Source organism: Ambystoma mexicanum, chromosome 12, assembly GCF_040938575.1.
Source record: "Ambystoma mexicanum isolate Mex_15411 chromosome 12, UKY_AmexF1_1, whole genome shotgun sequence".
In the NCBI taxonomy this organism is placed as follows: Eukaryota; Metazoa; Chordata; class Amphibia; order Caudata; family Ambystomatidae; genus Ambystoma; species Ambystoma mexicanum.
In genome coordinates this window covers 1,068,280,622-1,068,301,767 of record NC_090936.1, presented here as the reverse complement: position 1 = coordinate 1,068,301,767, position 21,146 = coordinate 1,068,280,622, and the positions used below count along the sequence as shown (strand labels likewise).

Here is a 21,146-nt window from a genome sequence, read left to right as displayed (position 1 = left end):
AATGCACACATGCATTGTGCAGTGATAGAAGTGCATAAATAGAAGGGGCAGTACGGATGGGCAAGGAGGGAAAGGCCAAGGTGGGACATGTAAGGAAGGCATGTTATCAAAGTAAGACAGAAACAAGTGACCACAGTTCAAGATTGTTTATTGCTCTATCAAGGGTGTGATAAATGCCTATCTAAACCTAAATCTAAGATGGGAGCAAGCTACAACCATCAAATAATAATAATGCAGTCCTAGTGGAGTCTCGTCAAACTAAAAGCCTATGTTAAAAAAACCTATTGCCAATCCTTACGGCTAATTTACAAATAGTGTGGGGAAATATTCATGAAAAAGAGAGAACTGTTCAAAAAATGATAAATCGGGATGTTCAGGCTGTTGGCCTTCCTTCCCCAAGTTTTCTGCACGTGCAAGGTGGTTCACTCGAGCATAGCACACTCTCTGGCTTCTTCGGCATAAGGACACAGTTCCATTACCAACATGAGGGCCTTCTGTGCCCAAGTTTCTTACATTATCAAAGTATCTTGATTCAGAGGGCCTGATGTACCAAAACAAATCAAAAGTTTCCTTTGCAAATACTCAAATCAGGTGAGTCCCTCTTTACCCTGGATCCCCCTCAGCCGGGCTCAGATCCTTTTTATGCCACAATCTTTAGTTTGGATCCCCTTCTTTTGAGCTTAGATCCTCTTTTCCAATGCTTATAGAATATCTTTTCTTGGGTTACTCACGGTTCACCCCGGGCCCCCCTTAGCCGGGCTCAGATCCCTTTTACACAATTAGTCTCCCTCAGCCAAACTCAGACCAATTGCAGTACGTATTAGTTATTGAAGACTTTCGATTGTGCACATGGTTTTTCTTGACCCGTTGCAGGGCCACTTCGATTTCACAGTTAAACAATTTTACACTCTCGTCAGAAAGCAGGGGTTTCCTTTACGCAGCTTTCTCTCAGCATCCCTCCATCGGGTTCACACTTGCCTTTTGTAATCACAGTTCACAATTTTACACTCTCAGTTGGATACCTAACAGAGACCTTCGAATGAGCACTGATGGGGTGCCGGACCTCTCTGTATATGGCATCTATTTTGGTTTCAAAAGTTCCATGTTTGGATATTTAATTATATTTGCGTTGTTCATCACATACGCCTCAAACCATATTCTTTGCAGATTTCTTCATACAACGTTCCTGTTCGCAACCTTGGTTATAACAAAGACCAATTTGCTATCAGTCTCCCCGACTCACCGGCTGTGCTGACTTTACTGGCGCTGCTTTTTTGTAGGAGCCAAGGACAATACAACGGCTGCAATTGCTCTTCCTGCCTCGGCTATCGATGCGGGAGAGCCCCGGGTACCTTCGACACACAATGCACCTTTCTTCACCTTTAATTCTCAGTCTTAGTTTTCTTATTCTCGAGGGCTCCTGTAAGTAGTGGTTTTCTTCCTCTGAAAAGAACAAGGGCAATTCCCTCCTTGCAACCCTTTCTGCTCTTGCCATCTTTCTCCTCGTATTAAACGGCTTCCTCATTTGTTTGGCTTTGCTCAGAGTGTGCTTTCATGCTCCACCTTCTATCCATGTCGGAAATCAAATGGAAGTCAGGTGTGTGTAATTATCAGTAATTGCCTTACTCTACCTGACCCTTGTGTTGGGACATGTCAGGTATATGGCTTGGGTGTTAGTCAGTCTTCTCTCACAGTGACCTGTCCGTGAAAAAGTGTTTGCGTCGGGAAAGGAGGAGGAGGGGTGAGTTTCTAGGTATTCTACTTGGTAGGCAGGGGAAAAGGCGTTACACGGAAGGGGATACCATGTCTCACCCTTTGGTGTCCCATTTCTACTCCCGAAGACCCCTCATCTAGGTGAACCTCCCGCACTGGTCCACACCCAGGAACTGGTTCCAATAGCGATGGCTGTGTCCTGGCCACCTGGATTGCAGGTATCCGGGGACTAACTTGTGAGACAACTTCGGGCTTCTCACAGACGCCACTGGCTAACTACTGGAGCAGAGGAGTCCCAAGGGTGGGGATGCATCTTAACTGTAACATCCCTTTTAACAAACAAAGGTTTTTCTGTCAATTTAATAGGTTTTTTATAAGTGAAGATGTTTTATGGTGTTACATCACTGTATATACGTTATTCATAATTCCTCTTTTCATATATATGAAAGAACTATAAGTCCCCTTTAAGAAATATATTTTTGCAACACCTACTTATGTCTGTCGTTATCAACAGCGCATGCTGGGGATGCAAATCATCGTTCAATTGCCTATGGCATAAGGCTCCACCATGACCGCAGCCCAACCAAACCACCCCTATTATTCACTGCACCTACCCTGCATCCTAGCTCAGTGTCCACTATACCCTAATAAACTAACCAATGGCCCGACTCCGAATCCATGGGGCATGGGCTCCGGCCATGCCGCATTACCCAATAAGCAAATCGGAAAACAGTCTTGCATAGGGCCAGACCCACTACCCAGACACCAAATGTTTGTCACTAGTTGTTCTACTTACATTCTTACACTTTGGAAAAGTAAAACACAAGACATTTCCAAAAACATGCTTTCGGGTACTTGCCTTATGCTCATCGTGCAATTTTGTTGTAATATAGTCCACCGCTTCAGGCTGTAACCGCAAGCAGAATATTTTTTCCTATTCAAAACTACCACTTCGACTATGCTGCATGCCCCAATAAGCAAATTATAGTACACATTTCTCCTTGCTGACGGCCAGGCCCATTGCCCAGACACCATGTTATATCACTGTGCTGTGTACTTAAATTTTCACACTTTAAAAAAATAAAACACAGGACATATTTGCAAAACTATGCTTTCAAGTTCTTGCTGACCCTCCTTGTGCATATTTGCTGCAATCCCATGTAGCACTTCAACCTGTACCCACAAGAAGATTTTTTTTTCCCATTCAAACCTATCCCAATTTCGAAAAACGTTACCACATAGTGGCCTGTTGGCCATGCCCACTTTAACCCCATTGCTGGTCCCTAGTGGTCACGACCAGTAGCCAGATTGTCCGGGTCATGACCTTAGTCTATAAAATAAAATGGACTAATTTGCAAAACCACGCTTTCAGGTCCTTGCCAATGCTCCTTACATGACTTTGCTGCAAATCTGCCCATGTTTTATTTTTTGAAAAGTGTCAAAATGTATATGCATATAGTAGTCATATAACTTAGCCCCCACTTGGCAAAGTCCATTATGACTTTGTACAAACATTCAAGGTTGGGTGTATAATCTTTCTGAAAACCTTTATCCACATTCGTCAAACGGCAACAAAGTTGGAAGCCATCTAAAAATGTTGAGACCGCCCCTGTAATGTTGCCCCCTCTTGACAAAATCCCACCACTCTTTGCACAAACATTCATATCCAGGTCTAAAATATTTTTGCAAACTTTTGTGAACATGAGGCAAATGCAGTGTTGGGGACAAACTCCCAGGTATGCCAGAGCGATGCTGGAAGTCTGTGTACTTGGAGAGCCAAACTTCCTCCCCCAGTGGACACGGATGACCCAGTCAACGGCAAGTTCAAACTGTCATTTATTACATGAAAACCAACCAAAACATAGGTGGAGTCCAGTACGTCTCGGCTTCCCCTGACTCGCAGGCCAGTTTTATTGTAAAATTACATCACTACTCTGTCATTACTTGGGCCGCTCTCCAAAACCTATCGATGTGTGGGATTGGCCGTCAGGAATCCAATAACCTATATGGTCACCTATGTTCTTCTACTGGCTATTGCATGTCAGGTGGCTGGCCTGTCCTATCCCCAGTTAACTATCTATAACATTGTTCTTTGTTACCCACCCCTGGAATACTAAACTGTAATTGGCTAGAGCTGATCCCCTCCCAAACCCCCCCCCCCGAGGCCTGGGACTCGATCGAGTTTTCAGCTCATGGTGTACCTCTTCAAGCTAATGCAAATGATTTTGTCTGTATTGTAACTTGTGTACACCACCTTTGCCTTATGAGAAAATTATGCTCATGATAGCAACACTTGTAGCAATCTAGCTTCTTCTTCCCACCCGTGTTTAGAGAAGACCAAATCGAGCTCTGCAGCTCCTAATTATGAGGATTTATTCAATTTTCCTGAAACTGGTCCCTATGTCGTATGGGAATTGGAATGTCTTTGTATCTCTTGACCGTGGCTGTGGGTCCTGTCTCGCGCGTCTTGCTCTCTGTCCAGCCTGAATCAGCTCAGCTCGTCTCCTGCTCGATGATTTGAGGCCTGCTGTAAAATTCCTAAACCTTATGATGCAGTTTCTACGCTGTCCATGTTATGCAACTTTCCCTATGGTTTGTTCAGGTTCCATATATACTCCTGTATATGTCCATGTGGTTATTGGCTTTGGGCATCAGCAAGCTCACTCAGGATATCTTGTGCCTTCCGGTTTCTGCATGCGTGCACTTGGCTAATGACAAAATAATAAAAGAAATGACAGTATGTCTATGTAGCTGTCCTCTAACTATAGATGTGTGCATTCATGTTCTTCATGTATTCGAGTGTGTGTTTGTGTGGTGTAGTGCGGACTGCATGTGTACTTCATGTCGAACACTGCTGCGTCGTGGTGTCTCTAATGATGTCGGCAACATGGCTTCTTGGTGCTTAGTCCAGGCTGTCCATATAGGTGTCTCTGACCATGGTCGTCTGCTCTTCACTCAGAAATTGATAGATTTGTAGCGCACTCGGTGTGTATTGTTGACTAAGAGGGTACCTCTCTGTGTATTTGTTGATCATCGGTGCCTTTGGGATACGTCCAAAATAGAATAGGTGGTTGCAGGCTTTTCTGGCCTAGCAACTTGTCATGAACGTGATGGGAGGGGTGGGGTTGGTCCTAGGATCCCTACTCAATCTTCAGCAGAACATTTATAAGCCTTTCAAATACAAAAAAACAAAACGTTTTTTAGAGTACGAAATTAATCATTTCAAGAAGCATTTTATTGTGTCGGTTAAAAGTTGCCGAACTGTTACGTAAGGCGAATTAAGCTGCTCTCATGCCTTGCTCATGTTGAATAACCCCATACAGTGATGTGACATCCAAGCTCACCATAATTAATTTGCTCTCCCAGGGAATGTTTTGTAATCTATTCAAAACATCACCAGTATCTTTAACATAGGATTGGAGGCTAGTAAAAAAAAAAAAACGATTTATTTATTCACAATTTGGAAGAATGTTAAAGACCATTCTAAAATGACTTCCAATTTTTGGATTTCCAAACATGGTCTACAAAACTCTGATTAATATGGTTTCTGAGTGTCTTTAACAAAACAGTTGGGCAAAACACGCTGAGGTGTTTCTATGCCTAAACATCCCCATGCTGGCAAAAAATCTTTCTTTAAAATGATGATGAAATAAAGACTTTGGCCCTCATCACAAGTATGGTGGTAACCCTTAAAAGTGGTGGTAACTGAATAAGCGCTGCCACAACCGCTCTACCGGAACATGAGCCAGCGCAAATACCGCTGCCTGTAAAATCAACCAGTGCTATTACAGGCGGCGCAATTACAGCCGGCACTGTTGCAGCCTGCCACACGAGGCACACACACAACCGCATCACCAGTCCATGACTGGCAGTATTAGCGCATAAAACTGTTGCTAATACCGCCGAGAACATGGCACAGTTACCTCCAGCTTCAAGATGGAGGTAAATGCACACAGGTGCCTGAAATTAAGCCACATGTGATCCCAATCCACTCCAGAGGGCTACATAAGGCACACCCCTACCCCAAACACTGTTTCCAACACCATGCTCCCACTAGCCACTGTGAACTGGGACAGGCGGCGCCTGGAAGTAGAGGCAGGACAACCAGGCCAGGGCACAGGGAGGCTTTGGGGGGAGTAGGAGGAGGAGGAGGAGGAGGAAATTGAGGAGGAGGAGGAGGAGGAGGAGGAGGAGGAGGAGGAGGACAGCCCATGCAAGGCCTACACTGATCCCCAGAGTAGGCCCTCAACAAAAGCCAGTTTGTCACCCTGTACTGCCTGAACAGGGAGACCAAAAGCAAGCTGCTCACTACAATACAGGACGACATAGGGAGCAGGATCAACACCTCGATAGCTGTGGCTCCACTTGTGAAGTTAGTGTCTGTCCTACAATTCCTTGGAACTGGCACCTTCCAGCGCTGTGGCCATGATGCGCAGCCCACATTCTGCGCAGTGTTGGGTCAGGTGCTTGAATCCCTCCTGCAGCAAGTGCAACGCCACATCTCACTGCCTACCACCCCAGCCCAGGTCAATGCCATGAAGGCACAGTTCTATGCCGTTGCCCAAATGCCAAATAGGATTGCTGCCCTGGACTTTACCCATGTTGCACTGGTGGCTCCCCAGGCCCACGAAATAGTGAACCGTAACCACAAACACTACCACTCCCTGAATGTGCAGGTGACCTGCGACCCCAACCTGTACATCACCCACTGCTGTACCCGCTACCACACTGGTTCCACCCACGATGCCATGGCCCTACGGAACGTCACATTGCCAGGATACATGGAGAGGCACAGAGGACAATGGACCTGTACAGTGGGTGAGTAGAAAAGCCAGCACACATGCACTGTGAAGCTCATGCCCAAATGTGGGCAGGGGAGCGGAGGGATGCAAATAACTACATTAAAGATGGCATGACAAGCGAATGAGAAATCCGTACTTGACCACCTCCCACACCAACATCATAGTATAGGTCAGGAAGCATGCACATGTCATACTTGCCTGCATGGAGAAGCTGATGTACACATACAGTAGCAACTTAAACACCATGACTACAGATGCCACAATGCAACATGCACTTGCCAAAGCAATGCTGACAAATCACCACATTGCCTCACACAACAACAACCCTGCCAGTACCACAACCAAGCATGCATGTGCGACCAGCCCACAATGGTGACCCGGCGGCCGAGGATGCTCAGAGAGGGCCCATGGGAAACCCAGCATGCCACATGCCCAGTGGAAATACACTGCCACATGACTGCCACCATGTCAGCGCACATGTCACCAACATACACCTCACGTATGCTGCAAAGGAACAAGGTGCATGTGAAGCAGAAACCATGCATGACATGAGTGACATACCATGCACATAGAATGGACACATGACCTGAAAAGAAGGCCCATTTGCATGTACAAGTTGTCCATTGCCCTGATAATGTGTAAACCCACCCCTTACACCGTGACTAATGCCTGTACCTCGCCCATGCAGGTGACCCCGGATACCCACAGCTATCCTGGCTAATGACCCCTGTGCATGATCCACAAACACTGTGTGTGTCACGAAACGCACGAGTCTCTGTGCGACACATGCGTTGCTGTTACCAGTTAACCGGAGGTGTGCAGCATACAAGCGTAATCCTACCTGATCCGCGGCTCCCTGCACCCCTTGCAACATGGCGGACGGTGTTCCAGCTGACGTTCTAGTGGCTCGGCCTCTGTGTACTGATCGGGCCACGCCCCAAGCTACAGAGAGAGCTTTTCTGCTGCAGGATCCAATGTGCATACGCGTTGCTACTCTCTTTGTGGTCCACGCTGAGTTATGTGTCCTTTGCTGAACTATTTATTACTATCTGCTACCTTGATCTAATTCTGATCTCATTATTGAATCCTTTCTACGTATTTTTCTCCTCGCTTCGTTCCATCAACATTAGCCCATATCCATCATTGACTACACTGAACACTCCACCCTTTGTCAGCGGCTGCCTGCCAGTCTCAGGTAGGTTTAGGGATATTCTCTAGGTGGGGGCATACGAAGTTCCTCAACCGACTACCTTATGCCCTAATAACGCTCGACCATTCCATATTGGTTTTGCTGCTTTTCTCATACGCCAGTGGACAATGATCAGAGGTACACGCCCACGCCATAACTGGAGACGCTTGCCGCTTCTAACGGTAAGCAAAAGGAGACCACGGTTCCTTCTCTCTTCCCTCTAGACCTCCTGTCCTTCCCTTCTTCTTTCACAAATCTGCTTGTTACTTATCAGAAACACCCTTTAACACCCTTTAAGGTCACGGTTCCAGCACAAAGCGGCATCCGCCTTTTCTTCATTTGAGAACATGGGCACAAGCTATTAGGGTAAGAGACATACCTACATTTACCAATCCAATTGTCTGTGGCTTCTGGGGACCTGGACCCTTTCTTTCAGCTAGTGTTCGGAACTTGAACTGCTGGGAAACTTCCATCCACACAAGAGTTTTCAGCCTGTCCCATGGATTGGCTGAAATCTCCACTCCCTAGCAGCACACCAAGGGTTTTCTTCCCCGCAAGGGACCACTCCTCGTTTCCGTTGTTTACGGCAACGCGGAGTGGCGGCCAGGTGGGCTCCCAATACATATAGCTGACCTCCTTCTGGATCCAGGTTGGTGGTTGTCTGCTTCTTGGCTGTTGACTAGTTGCTTTAGTTTTGTGTTTATCCAGTCCTGGCATAACAGATAGCAACGCCTGGTTTTATGGAGGTTTCTGGTGAATAGTCTGTGCTGTTGGCCAGTAAAATGGATCAGCCGGTACAGCAATTATTTTCAGCTGTCCAGTCCCTCACAGCTGAGGTGCAGCATCTCAAGCAGGAGAATGCTGCGCTGAGACAACAGGTTGGCCGATCGCCTCATTGTTCAGAGGTGCCTCCTGGGACTCTACCCGGAGGCCGTTTTGACAGCAACCCACACAAGGTTAAGGGATTCATAGATTCCTACACAGTGCAATTCGCATTTAAAGGAGCTTATTTTCATACCGATACAGACCAAGTCGGTTACATGATATCACAGATGTCTGTCCCGGCTCTCGCATGGGCCACTCCCCTAGTGACCACCAATAATCCTATCCTAGACTCACACCAAGCTTTCTGTAACAGCATAAAAACTGTTTGGAAGGCAAGAACTCACAGTGGCATCACAGGAACATCTCCTAGACTTGAGAGAGGAAAATCAGAAGTTCCTTCATATATCACCCGCTTCAAGCAGATGGCTAGTGAGACTGCATGGTCAGATGACGCTTTTGTAACCATCTTCAGAAGAAGTCTATCAGAAGACCTTAAGGACGAGGTATCTCGAGTGCCCCGTCCCTCTAACCTCTCGGAACTCATCGCTCTGGTTATGCAGCTAGATTATAGAATGAAGGAGAGACAGTTGAAAGACGGAGAGCTAGAATTACGAAATATATGACCACGTCTAACCCTGAAGCCTATTCGGCCAGTGGCTGGACCACAGCAGTTGACAAACCCATGCAGTTAGGGAACGCACGCAGACCCCTTTCCCCAGAAAAGCGCACCAGACGCAGGACGCTTGGGCTGTGTATGTATTGTGGCTCCAACACGCACACTGTAGGAGGAACCATGGTTCAGGGGCCCACACATGAACATGGTTCCTCAACAATCTCTCACTCTTCTATGAACCCCAGTTGCTCGGACACTACTATGGTAGTTCTGTTGGTTTCCTTCACTATAGGATCATCACATGTACAAAACATCCCCACACTCATTGACCGTAGAGAAACAGGGAACTTTGTCGATGACCAATGGGCTTCCTCACATTGCTTCCCTCGTCATACCAAAAACATTTCGATACCCGTAGAGAGTGTCGATAGCAGCCCCTTGATTTCAGGACCAATACGTGACCAGACAGGTCCCCTGGGCATGAGGTACAGGTACCCATCACGAGACCATAGTTTTGGACATCATCAACGCCGCACACTACCCTGTTATACTTTTGTTGCCCCTGGTTAAGGGACCATAATCCTTTTATCAATTGGACAGCAGACTCTTTTATTTTCTTGGGCTGCGAGCATTTTCTGAAACACTGCTTAGGGAACAGCGGGCAGGTTCCCTCGTGTGTCAGCATTTCTGCCCCAGAAACAGTCACCACTCTCAATTTTGTATCGGGACTACCCGCTCCTTATCAGCAGTTCCAAAAGGTATTCTCAACTGCCGAGTACACTGAGTTGCCGCCGCATAGGCGGGAGGATTGCACCATTGAATTAGTCCCTGACCAACCATTGCCATTCAGACGGATGTACATTCTGTCAGCTAAGGAAAAAGATGTACTCCAAGAATACCTCAAGACTAATCTGAAGAACGGTCTGATAACCGAATCAACCTCCCCAGTAGCCGCATTGCTCTTTTTCGTTCCAAAGAAAAACAACTTGGAACTCCGTCCATGCATAGACTTCCGCTGGTTGAATAAGATCACTGGCCCGACCGATACCCTATGCCATTGATTCCGGACATCCTAGAGGTCGTTAATGGTGCCAGGATATATACCAAGCTGGATCTCCGTTGCTTATCACCTCATCAGGATTGGACAAGGCGATGAGTGGAAGACGGCGTTCAGCACCCTTTTCGGGCACTACCAATACAGGGTAATGCCCTTTGGTCTAGCAAATGCAACCACTTTATTCCAACGTTTCATGGATCACATATTCGCAGACATCTTACTTCACTATGTCATTGTGTATCTTGATGACATTTTAATAGTCTCCTGTTCGCCCAAGGACCATATACAACATTTCACAGAGGTCCTCCGACAGTTGCAGCTAAACCACCTCTTCTGCAAGTTGGAGAAATGCGTGTTTGACAAACCCAGGGTGGTTTATCTTGGATACGTGCTGTCTGCCGACCGTATAGCCATGGACCCGGAGAAGATCATGACTGTCTTTTATTGGCCTACTCCTTCCTCGGCAAAAGACATCCATCACTTCATAGGATTTGCCAACTTCTACCTTCGATTCATACCGCATTTCTCCAGTTACGCAACCCATGATATCCTTATTGCGGAAAGGAGTTGCATTTGTTTGGTCATCAGACACACAGATAGCCTTTGAAAAGCTTAAGGGACTGTTCCCCACCGCTCCTATCCTTAGGACTCCCGATCAGAACCGCAGGTTCATTATCGAATCCGACGCATCCCATCATGCTTTAGGAGCTGTTCTGCTGCAAGCATACGCGCATGAGCAGGAAAGCACAGTGGCGTATCTCTCAAAGACTCTATCTCTGGCAGAGTTAAACTACACGGTTCTCGAAAAGGAACTGTTAGCCATTAAAAGGGATTTTGAGGAATGGCATTACCTATTACTGTGATCCAAATTCCCTGTGGAGGTGAGAACAGACCGTCACAACCTTCGTGCCCTTCAATATGCCCAAACACAGAACAGTAGGCAGGCTCGCTGGGCTCACTTTTTCTCCCCATACAGGATCACGTTTTCGTTCATCCCAGGGAAAAATAACTTCAGGGCAGATGCACTGTCAAGAAAGGACCGGGTCTTTGATATCCGTTTCAGGTCCGAGCCTATGTTCCCGAAAGCTGTGGTGATCCAGGCGGTCTCAGATATTCTGTCCAGGATCACAAGGCTATCGGCTAGGCTGGAAACGCGACAACCTTCGATCCTCTAGCAGCATAAGCTGGTCAAGAAAGGCAGATGTTTTTTCCATAAACAGAATGTCTACAGTCCGACCCGGGCCCTTCAAGATGAGATCCTCTAGTTGTGCCATGATTCCCATTTCGCAGGACATCGGGGTGTTGCTAGCACAAGGGAACTGGCACATAGACACTTCTGGTGGCTGTCCATGGACAAAGACATAAAGGAATATGTCGCCTCTTGCGCCACTTGCCTTCAATCTAAGACTCTTCAATTGCCCCATATGGTAAGTTTCTGGAAATGGCAATACCTACAAAACCTTGGCAGATCCTATCCACCAATTATATCGTGGACTTACCACCCTCAGAAGGCTGCACTGTGGTGATGGTTACAATTGATTCCTTCACTAAACTTGCTCACTTCATCCCATTGTCAAGAATCCCTACCACTGTCCGGATGGCTCAGGTATTCATCGAACGGACCTTCTTTCTTCACGGGCTACCAGAGGTTATTATATCTGACCGAGGTCCCCAATACACGGCACGCTACTGGAAGCAACTGCGCTCCCTTCTTGGGATTTCACATGCCCTAAATTCTGGATATCACCCACAGTCTAACGGCCAGACTGAAAGACTGAACCAGACCCTCTAAGGGTATCTACATTGTTATATCTCAGTGGCCCAAGACAATTGGAAAGGCCTGTTACCTACCACAGCATACACCTACAATTCCTACCACAAATCCATCAAATCCAGCCCCTTCTTTTGTATCTACGGATACCACCCACCTCCTCCAGCTACACAGTTCCCGGACATCGACGCACTCGTGGATAGAATCCTACCAGACCATAAGACGGCTAGCATCATCCTATGGAAAAAGCAAACATTGCAAAAACATTTCGCCGATCAGCCTAGAACCCTGGCACCTAGGATTGAGATAGGAGATCATGTGGCTAGCCTCCCGGTTTCTCCCACGTCATCTGGTGCCATCCAAATTATCATCGAAATACTTCACACCTTTTCATGTCCTAAAGCAAATTAGTTCTTCATCCTTTCGTCTTCCGGACTCATGGTGCCGCATGCATCCGGTCTTTCACATCTTCCAGCTCAAGCCGGATGTGTGCAACAGATTCCATCCTAAAACAACCACCAGGCCCCCTCCGGTTCTTACGATGACAGGTCCAGAATACGAGGTGGAGGAGATATGTTACTCACGTTACCACAGAGGAAACCTCCAATATCTGGTAGACTGGAAAGCTACTCACCTGCAGAACGCACATGGGAACCAGCTACCAGCGCTCACTCACCGCGACTTGTTCGTTCCTTTCACCGGCGTCATCCGGGCAAGCCTGGGGGGTGGCCTCCTAGAATGGGGAATACTATGGGAATGGGAAAACGCACGAGTCTCTGCAACACATGCATTGCTGTTACCGGTTAACCGGAGGTGTGCAGCATCCAAGCGTAAAACAACCCGATCCGTGGCTCCCTGCACCCCTTGCAACATGGTGGATGGAGTTCCAGCTGCCGTTCTAGTGGCTTAGCTTCTGTGTACTGATCGGGCCACTCCCCAGCTACAGAGAGAGTGTTTCTGCTGCAGGATCGAGCGCGTCTACGCATTGCTACTCTCTTCGTGGTCCACCCTGAGTAAGTGTCCTTTGCTGAACTATCTATTACTATCTGCTACCTTGATCTAATTCTGGTCTCATTGTTAAATCCTTCCAACGTATTTTTCTACTCTCTTCGTTCCATCAACATTAGCCTGTATTCATCATTGACTACACCGAACACTCCTCCCTCTGTCGGCAGCTGCCTGGCAGTCTCGGGTAGGTTTAGGGCTATCCTCTAGGTGGGGGCATACAAAGCTCCTCAACTGACTACCTTATGTCCTAAAGAGATTGAAGCTAAATTGAATCTGTGGCGCAGCTTCTTGGTGAGAACCAAACAGTTGTTGCTATTATTGGAGGAGGGGCATTGACCTCCGTGTTCCTCACACATGCACAAGCAACAATAAGAAAACCGGTCGCTGGGCATAAGAAGTTTATTTTTGTAACCCCCATTCGAATTCAATACAACCATTCCTCTAATACTTGCTCTTCACAGACTTACCAAATCTTCAATCGCCCATCTAGGCCTCATTTTTCACCATCTCAACCTGTTTTTACTAATGTGTGCAGTGTTTTTGTGCTAGCACCAAATACACACAAATAATCAATTCTACATGAAGAATCCATTGTATGACTATCATTGGAGACCCTTCCTTGGAGAACCTCCTCCCACTTACCACACGTATGTACAGGCATATAAAATGGCCAGAAAGACACGTGTTCTGGTTCCATCTAAAGTGCTTTTAGCAGAATAGGTTTTTAGGCATCATAACGGAAGGCCAGTCTAAAACATTATCCGGAGCAACTGAAAAGAGTACACATACTTTTTCTATGTGCCAAAGATGTCATTAGAAGATGAGCACAACAGATTGAAAACGAGGGAAAGGATAAGAAATTAACTTTCTATTAGCATAACAGGGTGAATGTAACTTCATTTGGTAGTGAAAAGGGGAGACCAACTAGAAGATAATGTAAGCTATCTTTCAAACAAAAAGTCTTAAAGCAGGACATAGAATGTGTCACTGACGGTTTCAATAACTCCCAGACCCCAAAGATGGTTCAAGATTTTTTATTTCAAAATTGGTAAACATGGCTCTGAGAGCTTTACTATCTCGAACTTCGCTGGGCTCCCACCCCACTAACTCAGTCTTCCCGAAACCCAGGTTTTACACTAGTGATCCGTAAACCCTACTTACTGGCTAAAAGCTAGCTATGGATGAGGGCCTAAGGGTCACATTCTTTTCCATGTAGCTCCCTGTCACAAACAGATGTCCCAGGTGAACTTAATCCTGGTAATGGCACTCAGCAGCTATAGAAAGAATCAATACACAAACACAGAATTAATGCAGTATTCCCCCCCCCCTTAGTACAGCGCACATACTTGTTATAGGTATAGGCAAGTGGAGAGGAGAGGAAGAAAGGAACGAACTGTGGCCTGACGGCATGAGGATGCCAAAGACCGGTAGTGCTAGCCTGGTGGGGTTCCACCAGAGTTCCAAGATGATATCCAGGTACGGTAAGGGTCTAGACGCCCAAGTCACCAACAAAAACAAAGCAGCAATCCACAAGAGTTCCAGAGGTAAGCTGTCCAAGAGCCAGCAATCCAGGGAACAAAAACCAATTCGGCAAAATCCAAGGAAAATCGAAAGAGGTAGTCCAAAAGCTGAGGTTTTGAGGTGCAGGAAATCAGGAGAAAGCAGGGAACGAAGAAAGCCACACGCCACAACAGCTGAGAAGCAACAAGGGCTGTTGCTGGTCCCTTAAATAGCATGACACTGCGTCCAGGCTAGGAAATCCTTGAATCACGTGACGGCAGTGTTGCCATGTGACCCCTCTCCTGCATCGCTGATGTGCCGGTCGTAAACGTTGATTTGTGCCTGCCAGATGTCATGGCAACCACCAGGAGCGCCGCAGGGTGAAGAAGCGGCTTGGTGTTCCGAGGGCCATTCAGTGCTGGGACCAAGGCGGGATATCAGGTAAGTACGTGACCCCCCCACCCTGCCCCCAGGTTTCTTCTATGGGGTCCCTAACCTAATACTCTTCTGGTTTCCTCAGTTGGAAACGACGATTTTATTGTGCATCTACTCACCCTCCTCCACCTTCTCTCACCCCTTCCAGTCTCCCCTGCTGTACCTTAAATGGCTGTACTCTCTCCTCACCCCTCTCCTCTCCTCACCACACCAACCTCTACATCCATCTCCACTCTCCTCGCCTCTCTCCAGACCCCCATTCTCATCTCCCCCATATACAGTTTCCTAATAGTGCCACACTCTGTCCGCCTATCTCGTGCAACTATGTCCTCCCATTCTTTTTCACTTCACCCTCCCCTCTACTCCCAGTACCGGCTTGCACTCTCTCTCCAAACCATCCCACCATACACTCTTTATCTCTCTCATATCCCCTAGACCACTCTCCCCATATATATTGATGTATCGTTCTCACTCACCTTTTACACCCCCACTAACCACACTACACTCACCTGATACCACTCACTCACCTGATACCACTCTCTCACAACCAATACCTCACCTACACTCTGCACCAACTCTATCACATTTTCAGCACTCCCCTTGACCGTTGCCTGGTCTCGCGGTCCACCTCCATGCCTCTTGACCTCACCCCTACAAGCCCTGCTCTCTCATGTTAACTATCTTGTTATACTATTCTATTCATGGTGCTATCCTCTATGCTCTCTTGCATTGCTTCCAGCACTCGCCTGACTCTGCTGACCACTCTGTGGCTATTTTTTCCACAGGGGCTGGATTACACAGGTGCTAAGCTTTAAAAACTCATCTTACCCATGCTCCTGTTTCTAGCCACCTAGCTCTGTTCGCATCTAGAAACACTTGTGTACAGGCGTGTTATAAATGATTTATCATATCTATCTCCATTTGCATGGTAGCATCCATGTGCTCAGGCTGTTTGTATTCCCTGTGGGTTTCTTCAAAAGCTGGTGACATGTCTTCTAATTTCGTTTGGGGGGCATTTTTGTATCTCTCCTGCTCCTGTGCAGTCCCCTCTCACTCTCATTTCCTTTACTGTTCCACCTTTCATCTCTGGTCTGTCTTCAGTTGGTTGGTCGGTCGGGTGTTTGGTGTCCCATCTCTGTTTGGCAAGAGAATCCATTCCATTCCCATGGCTCCTGTCCGGGGTTTGTTGGTTGTGCCTAGGTGCATTCTGGGAGTTGCTGTCCTGGAAAGACAAGGGCACTCTGGCCAGAAAGCGTACTGGGGGGCATCGTGTGACAGAGGGCCCCAACTTCCACTCACTGCCTCTGGATCAAGGCTAGCTCTGACCTTCGCTCTGGTAGGCCCTCTACCCCAGGTTGAGAGGGTTCCCGGCTACCCCTAGATGGGGTCCATTTCCAGATCCTGTCGCACATGAAGAAACATAACTTTCATGTAAAGCAGTTTGGAATTAAAAATAAAAACATGCAGTACAAGCTTAAAAGCACGCGTTGGAAATAACATTGCATTTGCTACTTAAACATTACAGAATCGGTCTCCCCTTAGGAGTCATTCTGTCATGCTTGGAAAGCTACTGCATCATACCATCATAACCTTGTTTTTCCAGTTTGCCAAATAAAACATATCACAATCTGGAGGTTTTAAAAAGAGATCTGTACATACCGTGGTCCATTCTATGACTAAAAACAACGAGTCTGTGTTTTCTAAAATGTAAAAGTAAAAAGCAGTGGGTGGAAGAATTTTGAATTAGTCGTAACCACTGGCATTGTTCGGCACTGCCTCCCCTACAGTCAATTTTACCCATCTGCACCATTACAGAAGGGGAGAAGACATATAAACATCAGCCCTGATTCTTACACTCATGGCAGGAGTTCAGCCTAAGGTCCTGCACCCTCTGCACAGGCACAAATGCCACTCCGCCGTTGTTAAAACTGCACAGGCCTTGTTGGGCCTTATTAGTGAGCTGCGACTTGGTTCCCGATGTCGCAGCGAGTGAGGGACCCTCTCCTGGGCCCACCGTTTATCACTTGGGGGGTGATAAACTAGAACCTAAAAGTGATGGATGAATGGAAGGTTTTGAATTAATCATAACTACTAGCTAATGCTTTGAGGTGGAAAGCCTCTGAAATCTTGTTATGTCTGGTTGATATATCCTCAGAAGCTTATGACAGGCAAATGTATAACTCGCATGTATCTAACTCGCAGGCTTTCCAAGGAGAGATTTCACGGCTCATATCACAAGTACTTCTAAACGTTTCTCCCTTATTCTCTGATCTCCCCGCCAGGAGCTTCCGGGATATTGGCTTTCTGTGATTTTCATGCTCCCGAGACTAACCGAGCTGGATGAAAAGAAGATTACAGTGGAAGAAAAGGTAGCTGTGTCTTTCTGCCGCACGAGTGTTGCGTTTATTAATCGCCCCCTTCCCCGCAGGGCGGAGGATGCGGCTAAATGGTGTCCTCTCAGATCTTGGCATGCAATTAAAGAGCGCTTTAAAGCAAAGGGGAAGCGCTCCCAGGGGTGCATTACGCGTGACATCATGAAGCTTTATTCATTGGGAGGGATGACTTGGTTTAGAAATCCCTGGGTAGAACTGCAGGAATACACCTCCCCACACACTGTATTACCAGCTTTCCTGTTTTTGTCGCAAATACACATACACTGCTGTTCTTTCAAGTGTCCTTTTTTAGTAAATTACATACCAAGTGATCCTTCGCCTCTATGCACTTTGCCGGGAAGCCAGCATAGGGTTTGTTAGCTGGGGTGGTGTAGCCTAGTCCAGGAGTCTGTAGCCTGGGGCTCTCCAAATTATGAATTATGACTCCAGTCTCCCTTAATCCCTCACCATTAGCTATCCCGGCTAGGCATGATGGGAGTTGCAGTCCAAAACATCTGGCGATCCAAATGTTGTAGGCCCCTGGGGCCCCAGTCAGTGATATAGGGGATTAGTAATATAGGGGATTGCAATTCACAGATTTTCCCAACAAGCTATGTGGCTTACTGACGAAAAAGGACAGCACTATTATTGTTATTGGAGAGAGAGACGAGGCGCTACCACCCCAAAAAGTCTTCCAGGGCTCATCCCACATATGCAGAGCAAGATGGAGTGAAAGAGCGAATTATAAAAGGAATGCTTTCAAATTTTTCCTAAAAGTCTGGATGTCTTTGGGGTGTATTTCTTTCCTTCGTCCCCCTTCATTTCGCCCAACACTGACTTAGTTTGACAGTGGCCCTCATTACAAGTTTGCCGGTCCGGTAACTACGGTACCGGTAAGCTTGCCAGTACTGTAGATACCGGACTGGCAAACTATGAGTTCTGCTCGCAGGTGTCTTCCCGGCCGCCAGGACTGGCCTGGCGGGTGTACCGGCACCCGTGAGCAGAGCATGTCGGATGCACCGGCCCCATTCATGAGTGGTGCCAGTGCACCCGGCTTCCCCATTCCCATGGCGCCCGGTTCCATGGGAATGGGGAAGAATATTTTCTGGTGCCTGTGAATGGGCAATTACCGGGTCCAGCGGGGCCGTAATGACTCGGTAATTGCCCATTCGCGGGTGCCGAAATTTTCCACAAGTTTGCCGCCAGCGGCTACTGCCAAACTTGTAATGAGGCCCATTGTCGTCTTCATACATTTACTTCATCATAGTTTCACTTCGTCATTACAGGGGGAGACCCCAGTACCTCCCCTTCTTTTCCAACCCATATTCTTCCCCCTATCCCCTCCTTAACGCTACAGCTAACCCTAACGTATACATTACCACCCAATCCAGGCGAAGTAAATGCACCGAAAAGTCCATGTACGAGGAGGAAATAATGACTGACTGTGTCATTACAACAAAGCCAGTCTTGATGATGATGTTTCCGAGCAGTAAAGGGGCAATGCCGTCTTTGGTAGTGTGGATTTGTGCAGGCAGAGTTCCGTAGTTTGGCAGAGATAACGGTGCGTGTTTTGCCAAATACTCTGGTTTTCTTGTACCGATCAACCACAAATCTCTGCTGCTCCAAGCGTGGACCAGGACGCCTGGCCTCTGCATAAAACTGGAAGTAGCTCTTTGTGTGCTTGTGCCCGGGCCTTTGGCTCTTTTGCCCCTTTCGCCACTTGCCACTGCCCTTCCCTGACCGCTTCCTCATTTAGTGCGCCAGGCCCTGCCTCCATTCCCCCTCGCCCCCCCTCCATTCCACCACCTCCTGCCCCCCACACCTGATTGCTGTTTTCCCCCAGGGCACGGTACAGTAACCCTCCCAGGGCTGTCACAACGTGTGGTGAGGCCCGGGGCAAAACGTTTGGTGAGGCCCCCTTAGAATTCTTTGCACTGGGCCAGCGTTGCCGCCGCAAACAGGAGATGCAAGAAATCTCCCATTGAGTTTGTGTGGAGCAACCCAAATACTGTTCATTATTATGGCAGCAAATCAACTACGGCAAAGTGATGTTTCTGTACTGAAGACAAGTCCCCTTCAGAATAACAACTTTGCCATGTGCGTAAATATATACAGGAAGGCATGACGGCGGGGGGTGTGTGACGCAGCTTTACGGAGGAGCGCCCTGCCCCTTTGTGTGCATTGAAACACACATCATACCCAGTGACAGGTAGATGGTGTTCACTGGCAGCTGATGAATGTTTGAACTGGAGAAGCTTAAATGTGTGCACCAATTATGTGGGACTGACAGAGCACAGTGAGGGAGGAGCCCAAACAAGGGGTGCTTGAGAAGGTTTCCTGCCCCCAAAATTGTTTTGAAGCAAATTAAAATTGTTTATAAATTCGGGTGAAATGCCATAGAGTTTGCGATTGGTTTCATATGGTAGCCCACGGACAAGCCCAGCAGATGTAAGCCACGAACCATGCACAGGAGCCTTTTCCATTGCATTTAATGCTGCCTTTGCCCACATCATGCGCCAGTATGAAAACATGTTTATGCTGGCTGTTTGTATACATGTCCATGCAGGCTGAATCAATATATTTTATTTATTTATTTATTTATTTATTTGGCATTTGTAAAGCGCGCCGAACCCAAAGGCATCTGGGCCAGCATTACCATATAAGGAATCACAGCCAGTAAAAAAAACACGGAACGTATATACAGACCAGCTGTGCACCATGAGTGTTATTGCTGGCTAGACTGGCCAATATTCAATGTAGGCCAGTCTAGCCACCTGACAACACTTATATTTTCTTTACCTAGGCCTGGCTGAAGATGAGTTGGGGCCCATTTCAACATGACGGTTCTGGGCCCCCATTGCTTAGAGCGGAAAACAGTCTCAGGCCACCGTTGGGTTCATACATTATAATGGAGACAAAGAAAAACAGCCAGGAGTTAATAGCCACTAATTATCACAAGACGGCCAGCCAGCAGGGAGCTAAAACACTAAATGCCCACTGAAAATCTTAAAATCCCCCTTTGTCAGAAGTTGGCTGACGTGGGGGAACCAGTGTTAAAAGGCAATGTGGAGATAACAATTCTGTGTACCTCAGGGAAGTGACCGCTGAAAGGGCTCCAGCAAACGCAGCTATAAGACCAGCATTTGAAAGCGCTCATTTTAAGCCCCAAAACGAAAGGAATATAGAAAGGAATATATTGCCATGTTAGAAAACTGCTGACTGGCAACATGGGGGCATTTGCTGGTGTCCCCCGGAGCCATTTTCAACTGAAAGAGCTGAAAGGCCTGGCGAGACAGCCAGCTAGCAGGGAGCTGAAACACTAAATGCCCACTGAAAATCTTTAAATCCTACTTTGTCAGCAAGTGGGTGATGAGGAGGAACTGGTGTCAAAAGGCAACAAGGTGATAACACTTCTATATACCCCAGGGAAGTCAAGGTCGGAAGGGGTCTATCAATTGCAGCTTGATGGAGCACACCTAGATATGCTGTTTGTTTCATTTCCACCATAGGAATGCCTAAAAGTGAGCCTTCTAGGCTCCGAGTGGTGGTTTTCAGCTGGCAACGGACCATCTGTGCACGTGGCAGATCCACATAATTGTACATATTATGAGAAAAGTGAATCTAATGATCTTACAGTCGATAAACTGAAAGAGGTGTTAAACGCGAGCAAAATCTAATAGATACCAACCCAATGTGTTCGAAAAACAGAAGGCCGCATTAGCGTTATCATAGGTGTCACCCTCCTTACAGTCATCTACCTCACTATCCAAGCCCTCTATACGCCCATTCACTTCATTGGGCTCTCACCCCGTCCAAAAAAAAGAAATCTGGTGTTTTCACCCACCTTGGTAAGGTTGAGTG

General features: G+C 47.2%; 1 protein-coding gene across 1 annotated transcript in view; it reads left to right on the top strand.

Moving 5' to 3' along the window:
• LRGUK (leucine rich repeats and guanylate kinase domain containing) overlaps positions 1-21,146 on the top strand; it is a 477,106-nt gene that overhangs the window by 209,898 nt on the left and 246,062 nt on the right. The window contains exon 9 of the mRNA XM_069629624.1: positions 17,196-17,282. Within this exon, the coding sequence (XP_069485725.1) occupies positions 17,196-17,282 (87 nt within the window). The remainder of the gene's footprint in view (positions 1-17,195; positions 17,283-21,146) is intronic.